We start from the raw sequence: 17,966 nt of genomic DNA on the forward strand, positions 1-17,966 counted from the left end.
AGAACTTCTCTCGTTAGGCTATCTTTGATGTATTACTTCAAGGACAAAAACGAGAACTTCTCACCGTTTTGCCTTATATCTCATCATTTTAAAGATAAGACATGCTTAGTGGAAGCATTCACTTTCTTAAAGGCAAATGTCTACCACAGATGGTCCCTTGAAGAGCATTAAAGAATTGGGATATGAGGTGAAGGGGTGGCCTGCCCCTCTATACCTGTGGGCATTTCTTGTTAGGTGGAACGAGAGACTTGAGAAAAGAAATGAGACACGGAGACAAAGTATAGAGAAAGAAAAAGTGGGCCCAGGGGACCAGTGCTCAGCATACAGAGGACCCACTCCGCACCGGTCTCTGAGTTCCCTCAGTATTTATTGATCATTATCTTTCCCATCTTAGAAAAAGGGAAGTGGCAGGATAATAGGATCATCGTAGGGAGAAGGTCAGCAGTAAGACATATGAATAAAGATCTCTGGACATGAATAAGTTTAAGGAAAAGTGCTGTGCCTTGATATGCATATGCAAACATCTCCATAAACCTTTTTAGTGCACAAAGAGCAGCATTGCCGCTAGCAAGTCCCACCTTCAGCCCTAAGACGTTTTTCTCCTTTCTCAGTAAACAGAACATACAATCGGGTTTTACACCGAGATGTTCCATTGCCCAGGGATGGGCAGGAGACAGATGCTTTTCTCTATCTCAACTGCCAAGAGGCCTTCTTTCCTCTTGTACTAGTCCTCCTCAGCACAGACCCTTCACGGGTGTCAGGCTGGGGGACGATCAGGTCTTTCCCTTCCCATGAGGCCATATTTCAGACTATCACATGGGGAGAAACATTGGACAATACCTAGCTTTCCTAGGCAGAGGTCCCTGCGACCTTTGGCAGTGTACGTGTCCCTGGGTACTTGAGATTAAGAGAATGGTGATGACTTTTCACAAGCATACTACCTTCAGGCACTTGTTTAACAAAGCACACCCTGCATAGCCCAAAATCCCTTAAACCTTGAGTCACCACAGCATATGTCTCTTTCAAGGACAAGGTTGAGGGTAGGGTCACAGATTAACAGCATCTCAAATACAGAACAAAATGGAGTCTCTTATGTCTACTTCTTTCTATATAGACACAGTAACAGTCTGATCTCTCTTTCTTTTCCCCACATGAGGATTGTGGGACATTAAAGATCTAGAATGTCTAGAAAATGGACCCTGAGAACCTTTCATCTTTGACCTCTAAATTGGGGCAACTTTCCATCCCAGGTGCCAATAATTAACTCAACAAAGAGCTGAATGAATTTAAGAGAATTTAGGAGACGTTAAGTACCTCCTAGCATTGCTAAACACTGTGCAGGCTACAGAGTCCTGCAGATATGAATGCTGCCCCTCCACTATTTATGATCTGATGGAGGGAGACTAAGCTCGGGGGATACCTGGGGATGGGGAGCTTGTGTTCACCTCCCAGACAGAACTTACCATTCTGAAATGTTCCCCACTCATCCAACTGGGTTTTCTTTTCTTTCTTTCTTCTTCTTTTTTTTTTAATCTCTGTGCAGTGCCTTATATTTGTCCATGAAAGACACTGAAAAAGGAATAAAAGAACTGAATCTAGAGAAGGACAAGAAGATTTTTAATCACTGCTTCACAGGTAAAAGCACTTGCGGGCCTGAAATAGGGCAACTGGGAAGGCAATATGGAGTCCTCCTTTGGCCTCGTCTGTGAGGTGGGGGTATGAGGTATGGGGGTTGGAAGGGGTCCCAGAATGCAGCCTGGTGAGCCTGAGAATGAAGCTCCTGCAGAGTGAAAATAGAAAGTTGTTGTTCAAGCTAACGATTTTGTTCAAGCTTTATTTGTTCAAGTTAACATTTGTTCAAGCTAACGTTCCAATCAAAGGATTTTTTTTTCTCAATAAATGGCATTATGTTGAGGCTTACTAAAAATAGACACATAATTGGATAAGATGCAACCCTTACTACGATAAACAGGGATTAAAGCATACAATGTAAGTTGTAAATGACAATATTAGGGCTATCAGAGGCTGCACAGGGTCAGGTATTAGGTGCTATGAGTTTAGGTAGTATGGTGTAGTGGTTAAAAACATGTCCTTTAGAGCCAGACTACCTGGGTTCAAATCCTGGCTCTGCAACTTACTAGTTACAAAACCTTGGCTCAATGACTTAGCCTCTCTGTGCTTCACTTTCTCTGTCTATTTAGTGGGGATAATCACAGTGCACCTACCTCACAGGCTTGCCATTATGTGTGTAGAGCAGTTCCTGGCACACACTCAGTGCTATATGGTGCAAGCTCAAGTGGTTATTGTGTTTTAAGGGGTCACATGTCTGTACAACCAATTCCAGGGGTTCAGAAAAAGAGAAAGAGCTCAGGGGTTGATGGGATGAATAGGATGTGGCACCCAAATTTGACCCTGAAAGATGGGTAGAATTTCATTAAATACTTTTGAAAGGATTTTTGATGAGGTGGCAGGGCAGAGGATGGGCAGAGGATGGTGAGGACAAAGTTATGAGACAGACATGTGCGGAATATGCATCTAGAAAAAGAAACTGACCAGCCTAGTAGGGCTGATGGTTCATCAGGGGGAGCAAAATGGGATGTATAATTTGGTACTAAGTTTGTCAGATACCAGGCTTGGCTTTCTTATGGTGACAAGAGAGATCAAAGGAAGAAAACTCCGAGCTGATACAGCAAATGTGGAATCTAAGAGGATGTGCCGTCAACAGATAATCCATGAAATTGGTCCAGGTCAGGATTGGCAAGGCTAAGGAGAAAAGGCTATGATCAGTCCTCCGGGGGAATGAGCCTCAGAGTTAAGGCAGCAGCCCATGAGCATCAGACAAGGCAGGGCTGAGATTTGGGATCAAGACACCAAGCTGTGGGTGGTGGTATGAGAAAGTGACAAGAGCAAGGCAAGGTCCTAACTCTAGCAGGACCGAGGTCACTGCAACCACCTTGGGCAAAGGGAACAGGAGGGGATCTCAGTGTCACCTCGGGCACACAATCCAGGTCAGATTGATTTCCTGTGTAATGTGTTACTGAGTCCCAGAGTATTGGGTGGCTTCTTCTCCTTCTCCTTCTCCTTCTCCTTCTCTTCCTTCCTCTTCCTCTTCTTTTTCTTTCTTCTTCTTCTTCCTCTTCCTCTTCTTTTTTTTTTGAGGCGGAGTTTCACTTTTGTTGTTCAGGCTGGTGTGCAGTGGCGCAATCTTGGCTCACTGCAACCTCTGCTGCCCAAGTTCAAGCGTGATTCTCGTGCCTCAGCCTCCTGAATAGCGGGATTACAGATGTGCACCACATCTGTAATTTTTGTGGCTAATTTTTGTATTTTTAGTAGAGATGGAGTTTCACCATGTTGGCCAGACTGGTCTCAAACTCGCAACCTCAGGTGATCTGCCCTCCTTGGCCTCTGAAAGTGGCCTGTAATCCGTAAGATTCCAGGTGGGCTAGTACCTCTTAAACCCCTCTTGTTGAAGATCAGAGTGGATTCTGGACATTTCTATGGGTGGAGCCTTCATGGGGGAGTCAGGTGGCCTCGGCTGGGAGATGAAGGCTGCAGCAGAGCCTGGGACCCAGCAGTGCTGACACGTGATGGGAGACCTTAAATGTCCGATGACTGGGAGACTAGACCAAACTTATCTTTCAGGCTTCAGCATGCCTCACCAAGTGGGCATGGATGCAAGGGTTGGAACACTTAAAAGTGACAGCCCAGGGTAGTTGTGACTTTGGTCTAAGATCACTCAAATTCCCTGAGCCTTAGTTTTCTCATCCTTAAAATGAGGACTGCACTTACTGCCCTGCCTCTTTACAGGCTGCTATGAAGATAGAAAGAAGAAATGCAGTGTCACTTAGTTTATCCTTGTACAGAAAGAAAAGTGAGCAAAAGCCTTTCATATATGAAATTCACGGAAGGCTCGCTATGCAACTGCTGTCACTCCTGTTCTGAGGGCGGCATCCCTACTGCTTTTGCCTGGATGACAGGACAGGCAGGCTGTCATGCTGACTCCCTTGTTGGCTACATTTGTAAGGAACACACTGCTTTTTATTTTTTAGTTTTTAAATTGACACATAATGGTACATGTTTATGGGGCACAATTATGTTCTGATACACATATACATTGTGCAATGATCAAATCATGGTAATTAGTGTATCCATCACCTCAAATATTTATCGTTTTTTTGTTGTAAGAACAAACATGCTGTTTTTAATAGAAAGCTTCATTGTAACCTGCTAATAATCCAAAGTATGGGTCAATTTCATTTTCTTCTCTTTGCAATCATCTCTTGAGGCAGAAGGTTGCTTAAATGATTTCTCAAGGTCCCTGCTAGACTCTGCAAAGGCATGACAATCAGTGCAGGTGATGTCATCAAATTTTAATTTAGGACATATAGCCATCACATTATTTCCTATTTAAAAACTTGCAATGATTTCCCATTAGTCAAATTTCTTACTGTGCCATCAAAGCTCTCCCCACCCACCCTTCACCTCCCTCCTCCTCTTGTTTCCTTTTGCCTTCTTTCCACCAACTCCTCCCCTGCCCCGTGGGGCTGCTTTGTGCCTGAGTGCATCTGTTCACACTGCTGCCCCCTCAGCCTGTGTTGGTTCCTCTGCATCCTGCCTCACATGCTTGGCAAACGCCTACTCATGTTTTAAGCCTCTGCCCAGTGTCACTTCCTGTATGAATCTTTTCCTGATGGTGCATGCACAACCCTCTTCTCTCACCTCCTCCACCTCTTTCACACCTTCAGATTAGACCCAGTAGTCTCACAACTGACTTATAGCAGAGTACTTGTTACAAGACTTATTTATTACACCCATCATGCCCTTTTACAGTCCTTGAGGGAATTTCTCCAACATCCAGTAGAGCACCTAGCATCTAGTAGGTACTCAGTAAATGTTTGTCCATTAATGGGATAAGTGAGTGGGTTAGTAAAACCCATTTCCTTGATGCATGTGTTGCTTTTTTTTTTGACAAAGACTTTTTTATTTTTTTATTTTTAAAGTTATTATATTTTGAGATGGAGTCTTGTTATGTTGCCTGGGCTGGTCTTGAACTCCTGGGCTCAAGTGATCCTCCTGCCTCAACTTCCAGAGTAGCTGGGACAACAGGTGTGCCACCATACCTGGTCGTGTGTTTCTTCTTAAGCAGCATGTAGATGTTCTTAAAAACCCTTTACAAAGTTTTGTTTGTTTGTTTGTTTGTTTGTTTCTAGTGGGTATCTATCCCACTGATTTTGTTTTCTCTTTCTTGAAATAACAGGGGAGACAAGACAAGTCAGACCTGTGGGTGCGCTGGAGTCAGTTCAGGGGTGATTGTCAGGGGCTTGTTCTTCCGTAAGGAAGAGTTAACCTTCCCTGTGCTTGTCCCATGTAGGTAACTGCGTCATTGATTGGCTAGTATCCAACCAGTCTGTTAGGAATCGCCAGGAAGGCCTCATGATCGCTTCATCACTGCTCAATGAGGGGTATCTGCAGCCTGCTGGAGACATGTCCAAGAGTGCAGTGGATGGAACTGCTGAAAACCCTTTCCTGGACAACCCTGATGCCTTCTACTACTTTGTAAGAAAAGCTCCCCATCTCTTCTTCCTGTAAGGCAGGCTGCCCTGAGCAGATTCTAGATTGATTTCAGGTCGTAGACGTCTACAGAGCGCTGTTAGGCAGCGGGTAGGGATGTCAGCCAGGAAGAACAAGGGAATACCTGAAGTTTCCAGGCCCATTTAGAGCTTCTGTTATACCAGCATTTCCCAACTCAACAGCTGCCCTCTCCACAACACTCGCCCTGTCCAAGTGAATTTGTTATTATAAAAGGATACTACTGTTTACTTGAAAAAAAAATTTTAATGGATATTTTAAAGTTTATTATTTCCTACCTATTTATTTATTTATTTTTTTTAGACATAGTCTTACTCTGTTACCCACGCTGGAGTGCAGTGGTGTCATCTCGGCTCACTGCAACCTCCAACTCCCGGGTTCCAGCGATTCTCCTGTCTCAGCTTCCCGAGTAGCTAGGATTACAGGCATGCACCATCACACCCAGCTAATTTTCCTATTTTTAGTAAAGACAGGGTTTCACCATGTTGGCCAGGCTGGTCTCGAACTCCTGACCTCAAGTGATCCACCCGCCTCTGCCTCCCAACTATCTATTCTTATTCTAAGCAGTAATTCATTTATAAAACTGTCTTAGACCCTAGTCCATGGCAAGCATTCTCTAAGACAAGAAGATACAGCCATATAGACAAGCATGCTGGGGGGACAGGCAAAAATCCCACCCTCCTGCAACTTCCTTTCCAGAGGGGAAGCTATAAATCACAGGTTTGATGTGTTAGGTGCATTGTTCCAAATGTACATTAAAACATGTGACTCTTAATTCAAAATGTGTCCATAGATGTCACTTCCTGCAGTCATCTTGTGTACCTCCCATAGTATGCTTACCCAGGATTGGGAAACACTGTATTATACAATGTCAGCCTATTCTTAGGCCACCTGAGAAATTCAGCAATGGTGGATTTCTTGGGGGATTTTGGCAGTTTTGTTTCTATTTTGGATCAGAGCACAGAAGTTAGGAAGTTGCCTAAGAGAACCATCCTTCTTATAAACATGAAGTGAACACCCTAGAGAGTTTCATTTCACTTTAGGGGAAGTTCCACAGTCTGTTTCTGTTTTTTTTTCTTCAGTCCTTTGATCTGGCCATTTATAGCCATTTCAATGCAGGATTCTAAAAATACCCATCACAGTGGCTCCTCTTCCTCGGTCTGATTCATCATCCACTTTTGCTGAGCAAGTCCCAATTCCCTCATAACCTCAGGGGAAGAGGCTGGACACGTGCTTTCACTTTTCTCCAAGAGGGGCCTCAGTGGCTAATGTTGAGCTGGTGATAGTATTGTGAATGAGAAATTAGCCTGTCCTGCTTTCAAGGATGTGACTGTGATATCCCAAGAGAAGGAAGGCTTTGAAGGCAGACATGTGCCTGGTTAGGAAGATGGAGCTAAAGTTAGTATACAGCTTGGGAAACCCTCCAGAATAAAAGGATATTGACAAAATCACACCTGAGTGGAGGCAAGAAAGGAACAACCCCTGAAACAAGTAAAAGGAGGAGGAGAAACTCGCTTATCAAGGACCTTTGAAGTTCAGATTGGGATGTACACAGGAATGGAGGAAAATGAGGAGGCTGCCCTTATGGCTGGAGGGGAGGGGGAAATAGAGATGGCACAAGTCGCAATGTGCCAAAGACTGGCGACGTCAGCTTGCTGTTTGATTTCCCAACAGCCAGACAGTGGGTTCTTCTGTGAAGAGAATTCCAGTGATGACGACGTGATTCTGAAAGAAGAATTCAGAGGGGTCATTATCAAGCAGGGATGTTTACTGAAGCAGGTGAGTGGCCACCACTGCTCCCGTCTAGCCTTCTCCCTTTACAAAGTCCTTTTTGTTTCTAAGTTACCCAGTGACTTTTGGTTTGTTTGGTTAATAGTCAAGCAGAAAATGAAACTCATGGAGTGAAGGACGGATGAGTAGCTCTGTAGATATGAAAGTGGCTTTAGGTCAGGAAGATTGAATTTGACAGGGCAGAAGATGTCCCTGCAAGTAGGAAAATGCCTCTTTTATCCATATCATAGTGAAAAAAAGATGTTTCAAGAAAAATATGGCCGGAGGAGATAAATTGTCTAAGAGATGGCATCCAAAAGACAAAGCTGTCCCATGGTAAAAGTACTTCCATTTTACCTGTCCCTCCTCCCTTCAAAACAACCAGGAAAACAGGAACAGGCCATGCCCAGAAGAGGAACAGAGTACACCACTGAGAGCAAAGAAGAGTCATTCCAGTCTGTGGGTAGGGCACGGCAAGACCGAAACCTGGGCATGCAGAGGCCAGTTCACAGGAACAGCAGGCAAAAGTCAAATGCAGATTGAGGGCATGAACAGAGTCCTGGGGGGATGTCCAGGTGTCCAAAGGTACAGGCCACCATCAGTCTTGGAGGCAAGGGCTGGGGAGTGCTGAGGAGCCCCAGTCGGTTACCAGGTGCCAGAGCCTATGATGCCAAGAGGTAAGAGATAGACAGGGGCCGAGATGACTGAGGAAGCCAGGGCCAGCACCTGGTGGAGGAAGTCGCAGGAAGACATGAGAATATTCAGGGGGAAGCTAGTTGATACTAGTACAAGGCATCTTAGAGGCCAAGGCTGCTTTGCAGGACCAAGGTCTTGCCTTCCTGGCTGCACTGTGAGCTGCCTTAAAAGCGCTGCTCAGTATATAATGGAGAGAATCGGTTACCATCAGGAGATTTCCACGTACTGTCTATAGGCTCCATGGGACTGGGGGATTTGATTTACTTCATGTTAGGACCCTGAATGTCCATCTTAGTGATTAATGGAATGGGCAAGGAGGGAAGAACCAGAGAAGAGCCCATATTTACATTTATAAAGAGGGACTCTGGGCTGGGCTAGCTGAAAGGAGGTATAGGTATGGATTTTGAGTTTCACTGGGGGAAGTGGGACATTCGAATGGAAAAATTACCTTCACATCAGGTTTTAAGAGAACAGTATCCTAAGAAATATATGGCAAGGATTTATAAAGAATTCATGGACTATTGTAATATTTTTGATGACGGTGACCAGCGGGCTAGATTAAAGGAAAGGCATGGGGCAGGGCCAGCCTTACACCGGGAAGGCTCGGGCAGTTGCCCATGGACAGTTTGCCTGCTGTTGCTTTCTCGTTGGTTCTGACAAACATTCCTATGTTCCTGGTTCTTTGATTGCAGGTGCTGGAATGTGGCTATTAAGCAAGAACAGTAACTTGGGAGGGAATTTCCTTATTTTGTTGGTTTCTTCCATCATTCTATATTGTTATCAGCTATTTCTTGAATTAGTTGATTGGACAAGCCCTAATCTAGAATGGGGCTCTTGGAAAGCCAAGGAAGAAGGTTAATAAAGAGTAGATAAAGTTGGACTGGAGCCATGTCTCAGTGAAGCAGCCCAGTAGGAGACCTGGGATGGTCAAAACTTGTGTGTGGGTAATGGTGGCTCGAGGTATTTTGAAGACAATAGGGACAAGGATCGAACTTACGTGTTTTCCTTTGCCTTCCTTTGCCTGGCCTTTGATAGGTACAATTTCGCCTTAGCTAGCTTAGTTGGTGCACATTTGAATATCCCAGGGAACTGTTAAAACTGCATGCCAGGCCAATTAAATCAGAGCCTCTGGATTTTTACAGCTCCCAGTTGATTCTGATGTGCAGCCAAGGCTGAGAACCACTGAGCCAGCCTTTTTCTTAAAAGCGAATTTATTCTATTATCAGTGTGCAAGTTAAATAGTCTTTCTTAGAAGCTTCCTTTTTATGTGAAGAAAACAGAAATCTATGTGCATGCAGGAATTTTGTTCTTTTCCAATATTCTTTCCTCTGAATTTTATTTTTTTTTTCAGGGAATGGGGAGCAAAAACCTTTTCAATTTGAATTGACACTTCCCCTTGATGTTTCTAATCTCTTAGCTCAGTGGTTAGTAACCATGGTTTACATCAAAATCACCCAAGGGAATTCTCAGAATTTTAAAACTTTGTTTTAAAATCCAAAAGTAAGCCTCCCTGGTGTTTGCTGCTGGGAGTTAGCCAGGATTAACCTTATAGAAGCCTTGTTATAATGAAAAAGGACACCTGTGCTCCACACCTCACAGATGGGAAGTAGCTGTGGCCAACTGGAGGCCATCACCCCGCCCCATTATTTCCACTTTTCTCACCCCAGGGTAAATAATCTTACTTGGCAACAAGCTTGAGGACGAATGATCTTAGATTACATTCAATATAATCCCTTTTTATGTAATTGCTTCTGCTATAACAATGAATAAAGTATCTGCTTGTTTAATTCTCAACCACATTTAGATTCCTTGAGGGAGAGGAACAATGTGTTATATATGCTTCTCTTGTATCTGCCGCAGAGTTCAGCATCCTGCTTGATTTATCATAGGCAATGAACACTTGGGGAGCTAGTTAAGTCAAATATAAGTAGATGACTTTGACAGTTCAGTGGCAACTCTTGGAAACCCGAGGCATACAAGCATTTCTTAATATTCCTTAGAAAATACTCATTAAGTGAAAGATGACCAGAAATGTACCACTAACATCCAACTCTTCAGTGTGTCACATTGTGATGTCAGTGAGGGCTTAAAGGGAATACGGTGGTTGGGCAACATGGGCTGATTTCACATCCTCTTGTTGCCTTCCTCTTCCATTGACTCTTAATAAGTTGGTGATTGTCCAGCAATTGCACAATACAGCACGATATGTGTGTCTGTCAGTGAAGAGGAAACGGTATGGGGTGGCAACTTTTGTGTCGTTATTCTGAAGGGCAACATTACTTAAGGCAAAGAGCAGCAATGTATACTTTTGGAAGTCTATGCTTTGCAAAAGCCATTTTGGACATGATATAGCAGGTAGGAATATTTTCTGTCCTTGCATATGACTCTGCAGGGGTTCCAGCTCCATCCTTCAGGAAGTAGAAAGTTCTTTGGAAATGAGTTCCTTCACCAAATGTTTCGCTAAAAAACTTAGGCCTATTTCTGAAAGCTTCCTTGAAGCGCCTCTGGATTTATAAAGGAGGCACTGTTTGCCAAAACCACACACGTTTTACTGCTTTCAGCACAAGTACAATGAAAAATGTTGGAAAATTTGTATACATGCTTGCCAATATGGGTGGTTTAAAAATTACAAATAAGGCCGGTCGCAGTGGCTCACGCCTGTAATCCCAACACTTTGGGAGGCTGAGGCGGGCGGATCACGAGGTCAGGAGATCGAGATCATCCTGGCTAACACGGTGAAACCCCGTCTCTGCTAAAAATACAAAAAATTAGCCGGGCGTGGTGGCGGGCGCCTGTAGTCCCAGCTACTCAGGAGGCTGAGACAGGAGAATGGCGTGAACCCGGGAGGCGGAGCTTGTAGTGAGCCGAGATCACGCCACTGCACTCCAGCCTGGGCGATGAGCAAGACTCCATCTCAAAAAAAAAAAAAAAAAAATTACAAATAATATTCCTTGTATTGGCAAGATAGAAACCATGTATCTTCTAATATAATATTATTTTTGGCTTCTGGAGTTAAGTTATTTGAATTTTCTGTGGGAAATCATAGAGTCAGGTTTACCGTGACAGTTTAAAATCTGCTGTACACTAATGGAAATAACTTGGTAACTCATGGCAAGTACAAACAGATATGAAGCAGCTGCTGTATGCCAGGCACTGTGGCCCTGGGGAGCAAAGATAAGCAAGACACAAATTCCGCCCTTAAAACTCAGTCTAGACAATGTCAGTGTTTAATTCTATTGGGAAAGGACAAGTCTTCACCTTCTTTCTTCTTCTTTCTTCCTTCCTCTTTCCTTCCTCCTACCTTCCTCCCCCTTTTCTCCTCCTCCTCCTCCTTCTTCTTTCTCCTCCTTCTCCTCTTCCTCCTCTTCTTCTTCCTTCTTTGTCATGTCTGTTATAGGAACATGCATTTCCACTCCTACTGCAACTACCTAAGATTTAGTTCCTAATAATTTTACGGCTGGATCGTTGTGATCCTTCCCTAATGAATTCTTTCTTACTTATTATCTTTTTTCCTGGCTTTCCTTTAATTTAGCCAGCTGGTCCATCCTGTGCTTTGTCACCGTATTAATCTTCTTAAATATAATTGTCATTCTTTCACTTCCTACTCAAAAGCCATCAACAACAAACCCTGCATTTTATTTCCACTGAATCCCTGTCCACTTTTCCCACCTTGCCTCTGTTGCTCTTCACAAACCCTACATTCTAGCCAGACTGGTCTAATTCAGCAATACCTGAGTATGTCTTTTGCATTCGCCCCTCTGCTCTTGTGTTGTCAATTGTCCTCCTACCCACCTTTTCTTGCCCATCTAAATCCTGCATCCCACATGGATAAGTGCAGATCTTTATGAGGCTTTCTTTGATATCCAAAACTCACAATCACACATTTCTTACTTAATGCCTTTGGAATCCATTATCTATACCAATTATTTGATTTGGGCATTCGCTACTTTATATTTCAATATAAGTCATAAACTCTTTAAAGGTTTTTTAAATCTTAAAAAATTTTTAAATCTTAAAAAATCATAAACTCATCTTAAGCCTCTTTATTCTCCCTACATTACCTAACGTAGTACATTGTACTCAATACTGCCTTATATCATACTAAAGCTGGAAGACAATAATTAGAAATAATTCAATCCACCTCTTTGATCTAATAACATCCAAATTATTAATTGGCTGTAGCACTATCTCCCTGACAAAGACCTAGGCTGGGGTATTGTTATCCTGGAGTTAGTATTTCATTTTCTCTTTCTTTTCTCAATTCAGCAAATAATTATCCTGTAGGTATTGTATGTGCAGAGTGATGCTGGGAATTCACCATCCTTTCTTTTGATGTTGATCCTGGACACAGGGGCATAGGAGGAAAAACTGGAAAGTGAGGAAGTTCATCCTGAGAGAAGACCCTGCCTACCTGCACTACTACGACCCTGCTGGGGTAAGATCCTGTGGTTCCTACATCCATTCAAGTAAATAAATCCACTTCATTTATAATCGGGGCTTCCTATTCCCCCTCTACTCTGTTGATATCCCCTTTTTCTCTTTACTGGCCCACTTTTTTTTTCTCCCATTCTCCTCTACCTTTTTCTATCTACTTTCAATGCAAAGATCTGAGATCTTGGGCCTCTGAGGTCAGTATAAGCTTAGGGATGGAACAAAATATCACTATATTGTAATTTATTTGGTCAACTCAACATATTGTTTCCCCAGTCTGATATTTTCAGGGGAATTAAATCAGTCCATGGTTTAATATGCATAAAGGTGATAATTCCTCATCCAGATCAACTTGGAAGAGGGTATGAAATCCAGCAATTTGGGCTGTTGATTGTTGAAGAGGGCTTTTTCCACTGTAAAATGAACCACTTTGAAAGCATGAAGACAACTCTGGGTAGGGTGCTCAGCCTCTGCTTGTAGCACTGGGCTATTTGACTTCCCCTTGATGGTTATATTGCTGCATCAGGTGCATGGGACCAAAGAGCTCTGGAAACATGTAGCTCTTTTTTGGTGGGATACAGTGACCTGAGCGTCTCCACCTCTCCTATCACTTTTCTCTAGATTGAAGTCCAGATTGACTTGCATTTTCTCATCCAGCCTCCTGGGCCCACGGAAGCAGGGTGTGGAGGATCTGGGAGGACCCTAGATTTGGAAGCAGTTTTCTTTAATCTCCTTCTACTCTTACTTATTTTGGGGACCCTCATGTATACCAGAGTGAGTCTGGCTTTTTCACCAAGAGGATGAGGTCTCTCTGTATGCTGTATTTTGGAAACATAACAAACAACTCCTTTCTTCTTTAGGCAGAAGATCCCCTGGGAGCAATTCACTTGAGAGGCTGTGTGGTGACTTCAGTGGAGAGCAACTCGAATGGTAAGGTGAATTTCTGTGTGAGAGAGGTGTGTCTGCTCAGACTCCCCTCCCACACCTGGACATCCTGGGCCAACATTAATCAATCAATTAATTAATCAGGATAAGCAGGAATGGACCAGGCGCGGTGGCTCACACCTGTAATCCTAGCACTTTGGGAGGCCGAGGAGGGCAGATAACTTGTAGTCAGGAGTTCAAGACCAGCCTGGCTAACCTGGTGAAACCCCGTCTCTACTAAAAATACAAAAATTAGCTGGGTGTGGTGGCACATGCCTGTGAATCGTTTGAACTTGGCAGGTTGCAGTGAGCTGAGATTGTGCTACTGCAATCCAGCCTGGGTGACAGAGCAGTACTCTGTCACCCTCCCCCACTGCCAAAAAAAAAAGAAAAGAAAAAAAGAAAAAAAAAAATAGCAGGAATGAATTTCCTGTCTGAAAACCTTGGAGAAACCAAGAGTTACTTTTTGTCTCCAAACTGCTGTCCAGGCTGTCCAGGCCTTGGGGAGTTGGATGGCTTTGTGGATGCCTCAAGCAAGTCCATAAGCAATGCTGGGAAAACTCCATCACTTCACAATGGCTTAGAAGAAGAGCAATGAAGGGGTTGTACTAGAGGACCCCAGACCACAAGGCTATGATTTGGTGCATGGAATAACCACGTGGGTGTAGTTTGACTTCTCAGGTGCTGAGGACAAATGGTATATCTGGGGAGATGTGGTTTTGACATCCCATACCCTGGTTTTGTCCTGACATTTTGGTTTGTAGTATGATAAAGGCTGACAGGAAAACATCATAATTGCAAATGCCTAGAGTTTAACTGTGCCTGAATTTGCCCACCTCCACTCCCACCACCTAGAATTATACTTTGGTTTTGGGGCAGAGAGCATGCTGGTTCTTTATTTGATTTGTGATGTTTTAAGCCTTGTCACAGTATTGACCAGGTTATTGCCTTTTAGTCTTCAGCAGAACTCTGACTTAGTCCTTGATGCAAAACAGTTCAGGTTATACTTGTGGTACTATTGGTAGGTCTGGCTTTGTGTATGTATGTAAACGTATACACACACACACACACATATATTATAAATATAAATATATAAATGTATATTATAAATATAAATCTATATTAACAGAAAGACAGTTAGATAGATAGATATCAGGAGCAACCCTTGATTTATATTATAAGCAGAGGGAAGGTACCCATTAGAAACTATTAGAGGTTACTCATTAAACACTGTTGCTATACCAAGGTGAGAAATTTAGTTTGCCTGTAAACTATGAAAGAAAATGTTTCTCCTTAAGTGTTTTACCTGTTTCTTAAAAATACATATACACACACAATCATACTGTGTATCTACTGTATCAATACTATACATATAACTGTGCAATGAATTATTCTATAATCACACCTTGTTTGTATGTTTGAAAGCCACATAGTCAATTTCCTTAGAACACAAAGAAAACAGAGATTTCTTGGCTTGCAGAGAAGGGTGGACCAAGTGGTCTTTCTGATGCCTGTGTGTGCTACCATTCTCCTTCTCTTTCCCCAGGCAGGAAGAGTGAGGAAGAGAACCTTTTTGAGATCATCACAGCAGATGAAGTGCACTATTTCTTGCAAGCGGCCAGTCCCAAAGAGCGCACAGAGTGGATCAAAGCCATCCAGGTGGCCTCCCGAACTGGGAAGTAAAGACACTCCTGCATTCCTCCTCCCCTCCTGTGGGAAGCCCATGGACAAGCTCAGTCCAGGACCTGTCCACTTCTGTGACAAATCAACGGGAAAGAGCCCAGGGGTGGGAAGTTTTCATGTGCAGGGGGGCTGAATGTAACTCACCACGTGGCGCACAAGCTTCCCCTGCATCCTATTGCTCACTGCAGCCCCTCCGCCCCTCTCCATGACCCCCAAGCAGATAGAACAAGCTGCGCAGCCTCAGTAGGCTGCTTGCCCTCTCCAGGCCTCAGGGCCTCTTCTGGAAAATGAAGAAATTCAACTAGGAAATTCCTGAGGTTCCCCCAGCTTAAAAAAAAAAAAAAAAAGTCTCCCCTGTGATTCTAACACTCACAGAAGTGAAAGCGTATCTAGTTGATCTGCTGGTGTCCTTCCTTGGCTAAGTCTTGGCCTTCGGTTATCTTCAAATGCACCAGAACCGGAGCCAAGGCTTCCCTCTGAAACTGTTGCTGATCTGTAGTACCAGGAAGAAACCTCTTTTGTTCTCTTCTACTTGCTCTTGGCCTCGAGATCGTGTAACAAAACGAAGGAGAGCTCTCTTCTTTCTTCCTCATCCTACTCAAAAACTTCCCGAGAGCAGTGGTGACTTTGAGGGTTTTGACTTCTGTTACTTTTTGCAGCCTGGAAAGTTGTGTCTTCTGGGAAAGAGACCCGGAGAGGCCAGGAGTAGCTGAGGGTCTTTTCTGTGCCCTGAAGCCGCCCAGAGGAGGCCTATTCCACCCTGGGTTGAGGCTGATCTGAGAGGGTCTCCCTTTGTTCCTTTCTGGAGCATTTCTCTAACGTTTATTACAATTAGGAGGGGGACCCCACATCTGTGAGATTCTGTTTCAGTTGAGGTTTACAGAAAAAAAAAAAGTGGTCAGATGGGTTCCCCCCATGGGTGAGAGGCCTGGGCAACTGCCTGGTGAGTGTGTCTCCCGGCAGCTGCAGGAAGTGGAGGGGCTGAACTACCAGCCAGCTCACTGGATGATGGGTTAATTCAACAACTGCACTGAAAGGACTCAGAGCCACGCAGAAGCTCTGAGAGGGGCTGTTAGCATTGCGCAGCATCTTCAGTTCTCCAGTTAATGATATTCTGTTTGTGCCTCAGCTTTAAGCACAAGTAGCAGCAGCTCCTGCTTGAGTTCTGAGGGCATCGTGGCCCTATGATTAACCAGAGTGATCTAACCTAGACTAAAATTGGGAACTTGTGTGCAATTTCTGACCTGACAACTAACTAGTGTGATTCTTCTCCAAGACTGAGAGAGGCAGCACCCATTGAAGCAGATATGTGTGTGAAAGTATATTTTTCAATTCCAGATTTTTAATTTTAAGGCCCCAGGAAAGAAAGGAGAGTAGAACCTTTTTCCTCATTTTATCAACTCCTCTCTTGCCCTCCCTCAATTCCCTTGTAACATTCCTGAGGCTGTTCCTACTCCCAGATGGTTTTATCAATAGCCTAGAGGTAAAGAACTGTCTTTTTCTCTGATTCTTTAATAAATTGTCTTTATAGAGTGTGCACAAGTTTTTCTACACTCAGTGTTAAAGTATTTATTAATGGGAAGTCAACTTAATGTTTTGAAATAAATATATGACTCTGTTTAATGCATTTTCGGTGTGATGACTCTGTTTTCCCTTCTATTGATAACTCTCCCCTCTGGCCGGGCATGGTGGCTCATGCCTGTAATCCCAACATTTGAGGGGTCAAAGCAGGTGGATCACTTGAGATCAGGAGTTCGAGATCAGCCTGGCCAACATGGTGAAACCCCATCTCTACTAAAAAAACCAACCAAACAAATAACTCTCCTTTCTTACAACTCAGTTTTATTTACTAAGGGTAACACTATCTTTTATTTTTCATCATCACAATAGCTTTATGATTCTTTTTTATTATTATACTTTAAGTTCTGGGATACATGTGCACAACATGCAGGTTTGTTACATAGGTATACATGTGCCTTGTTGATTTGCTGTACCCATCAACTCATCATTTACATTAGGTATTTCTCCTAATGCTATCCCTCCCCCAGTTCTCCACCCCCAAACAGACCCCAGTGTGTGATGTTCCCCTCCCTATGTCCATGTGTTCTCATTGTTCAATTCCCACTTATGAGTGAGAACACGTGGTGTTTGTTTTTCTCTTTTTGTATTAGTTTGCTGAGAATGATGGTTTGCAACTTCATCCATGTCCCTGCAAAGGACATGAACTCATCCTTTTTTATGACTACATGGTATTCCATGGTGTATATGTGCCACATTTTCTTTATCCAGTCTATCATTGATGGGCATTTGGGTTGGTTCCAAGACTTTGCTCTTGTGAAGACTGCTGCAATAAACCTATGTGTGCATGTGTCTTTATAGTAGAATTATTTATAATCTTTGGCTATATACCCAGTGATAAGATTGCTGTGTCAAATGGTATTTCTAGTTCTAGATCCGTGAGGAGTCGCCACAGTCTTCCACAATGGTTGAAGTAATTTACACTCCCACCAACAGTGTAAAAGTGTTCCTATTTCTCCACATCCTCTCCAGCCTCTGTTGTTTCCTGACTTTTTAATGATCAACATTCTAACTGGGGTGAGATGGTATCACATTGTGGTTTTGATTTGCTTTTCTCTAATGACCAGTGATGATGAGGATTTTTTCGTAAGTTTGTTGACTGCATAAATGTCTTCTTTTGAGAAGTGTCTCTTCATATCCTTTGCCCATTTTGTGATGGGATTGTTGGTTTTTTGCTTGTAAATTTAAGTTCTTTGTAGATTTTGGATATTAGCCCTTTGTCAGATCCATAGATTGCAAAAATTTTCTCCCAATCTGTAGGTTGCCTGTTCACTTTGATGTTAGTTTCTTTTGCT

General features: G+C 43.3%; 1 protein-coding gene across 1 annotated transcript in view; it reads left to right on the plus strand.

Annotated features, from left to right (window-relative positions):
• PLEK (pleckstrin) overlaps positions 1 to 16,720 on the plus strand; it is a 34,165-nt gene extending 17,445 nt beyond the window's left edge. The window contains exons 4-9 of the mRNA XM_025354589.1: positions 1,544 to 1,635; positions 5,372 to 5,556; positions 7,264 to 7,368; positions 12,407 to 12,490; positions 13,347 to 13,416; positions 14,957 to 16,720. Of these exons, the coding sequence (XP_025210374.1) occupies positions 1,544 to 1,635; positions 5,372 to 5,556; positions 7,264 to 7,368; positions 12,407 to 12,490; positions 13,347 to 13,416; positions 14,957 to 15,093 (673 nt within the window). The 3' untranslated portion in view covers positions 15,094 to 16,720. The remainder of the gene's footprint in view (positions 1 to 1,543; positions 1,636 to 5,371; positions 5,557 to 7,263; positions 7,369 to 12,406; positions 12,491 to 13,346; positions 13,417 to 14,956) is intronic.
• The last annotated feature ends 1,246 nt before the right edge of the window (positions 16,721 to 17,966 follow it).

Source organism: Theropithecus gelada, chromosome 13, assembly GCF_003255815.1.
Source record: "Theropithecus gelada isolate Dixy chromosome 13, Tgel_1.0, whole genome shotgun sequence".
In the NCBI taxonomy this organism is placed as follows: domain Eukaryota; kingdom Metazoa; phylum Chordata; class Mammalia; order Primates; family Cercopithecidae; genus Theropithecus; species Theropithecus gelada.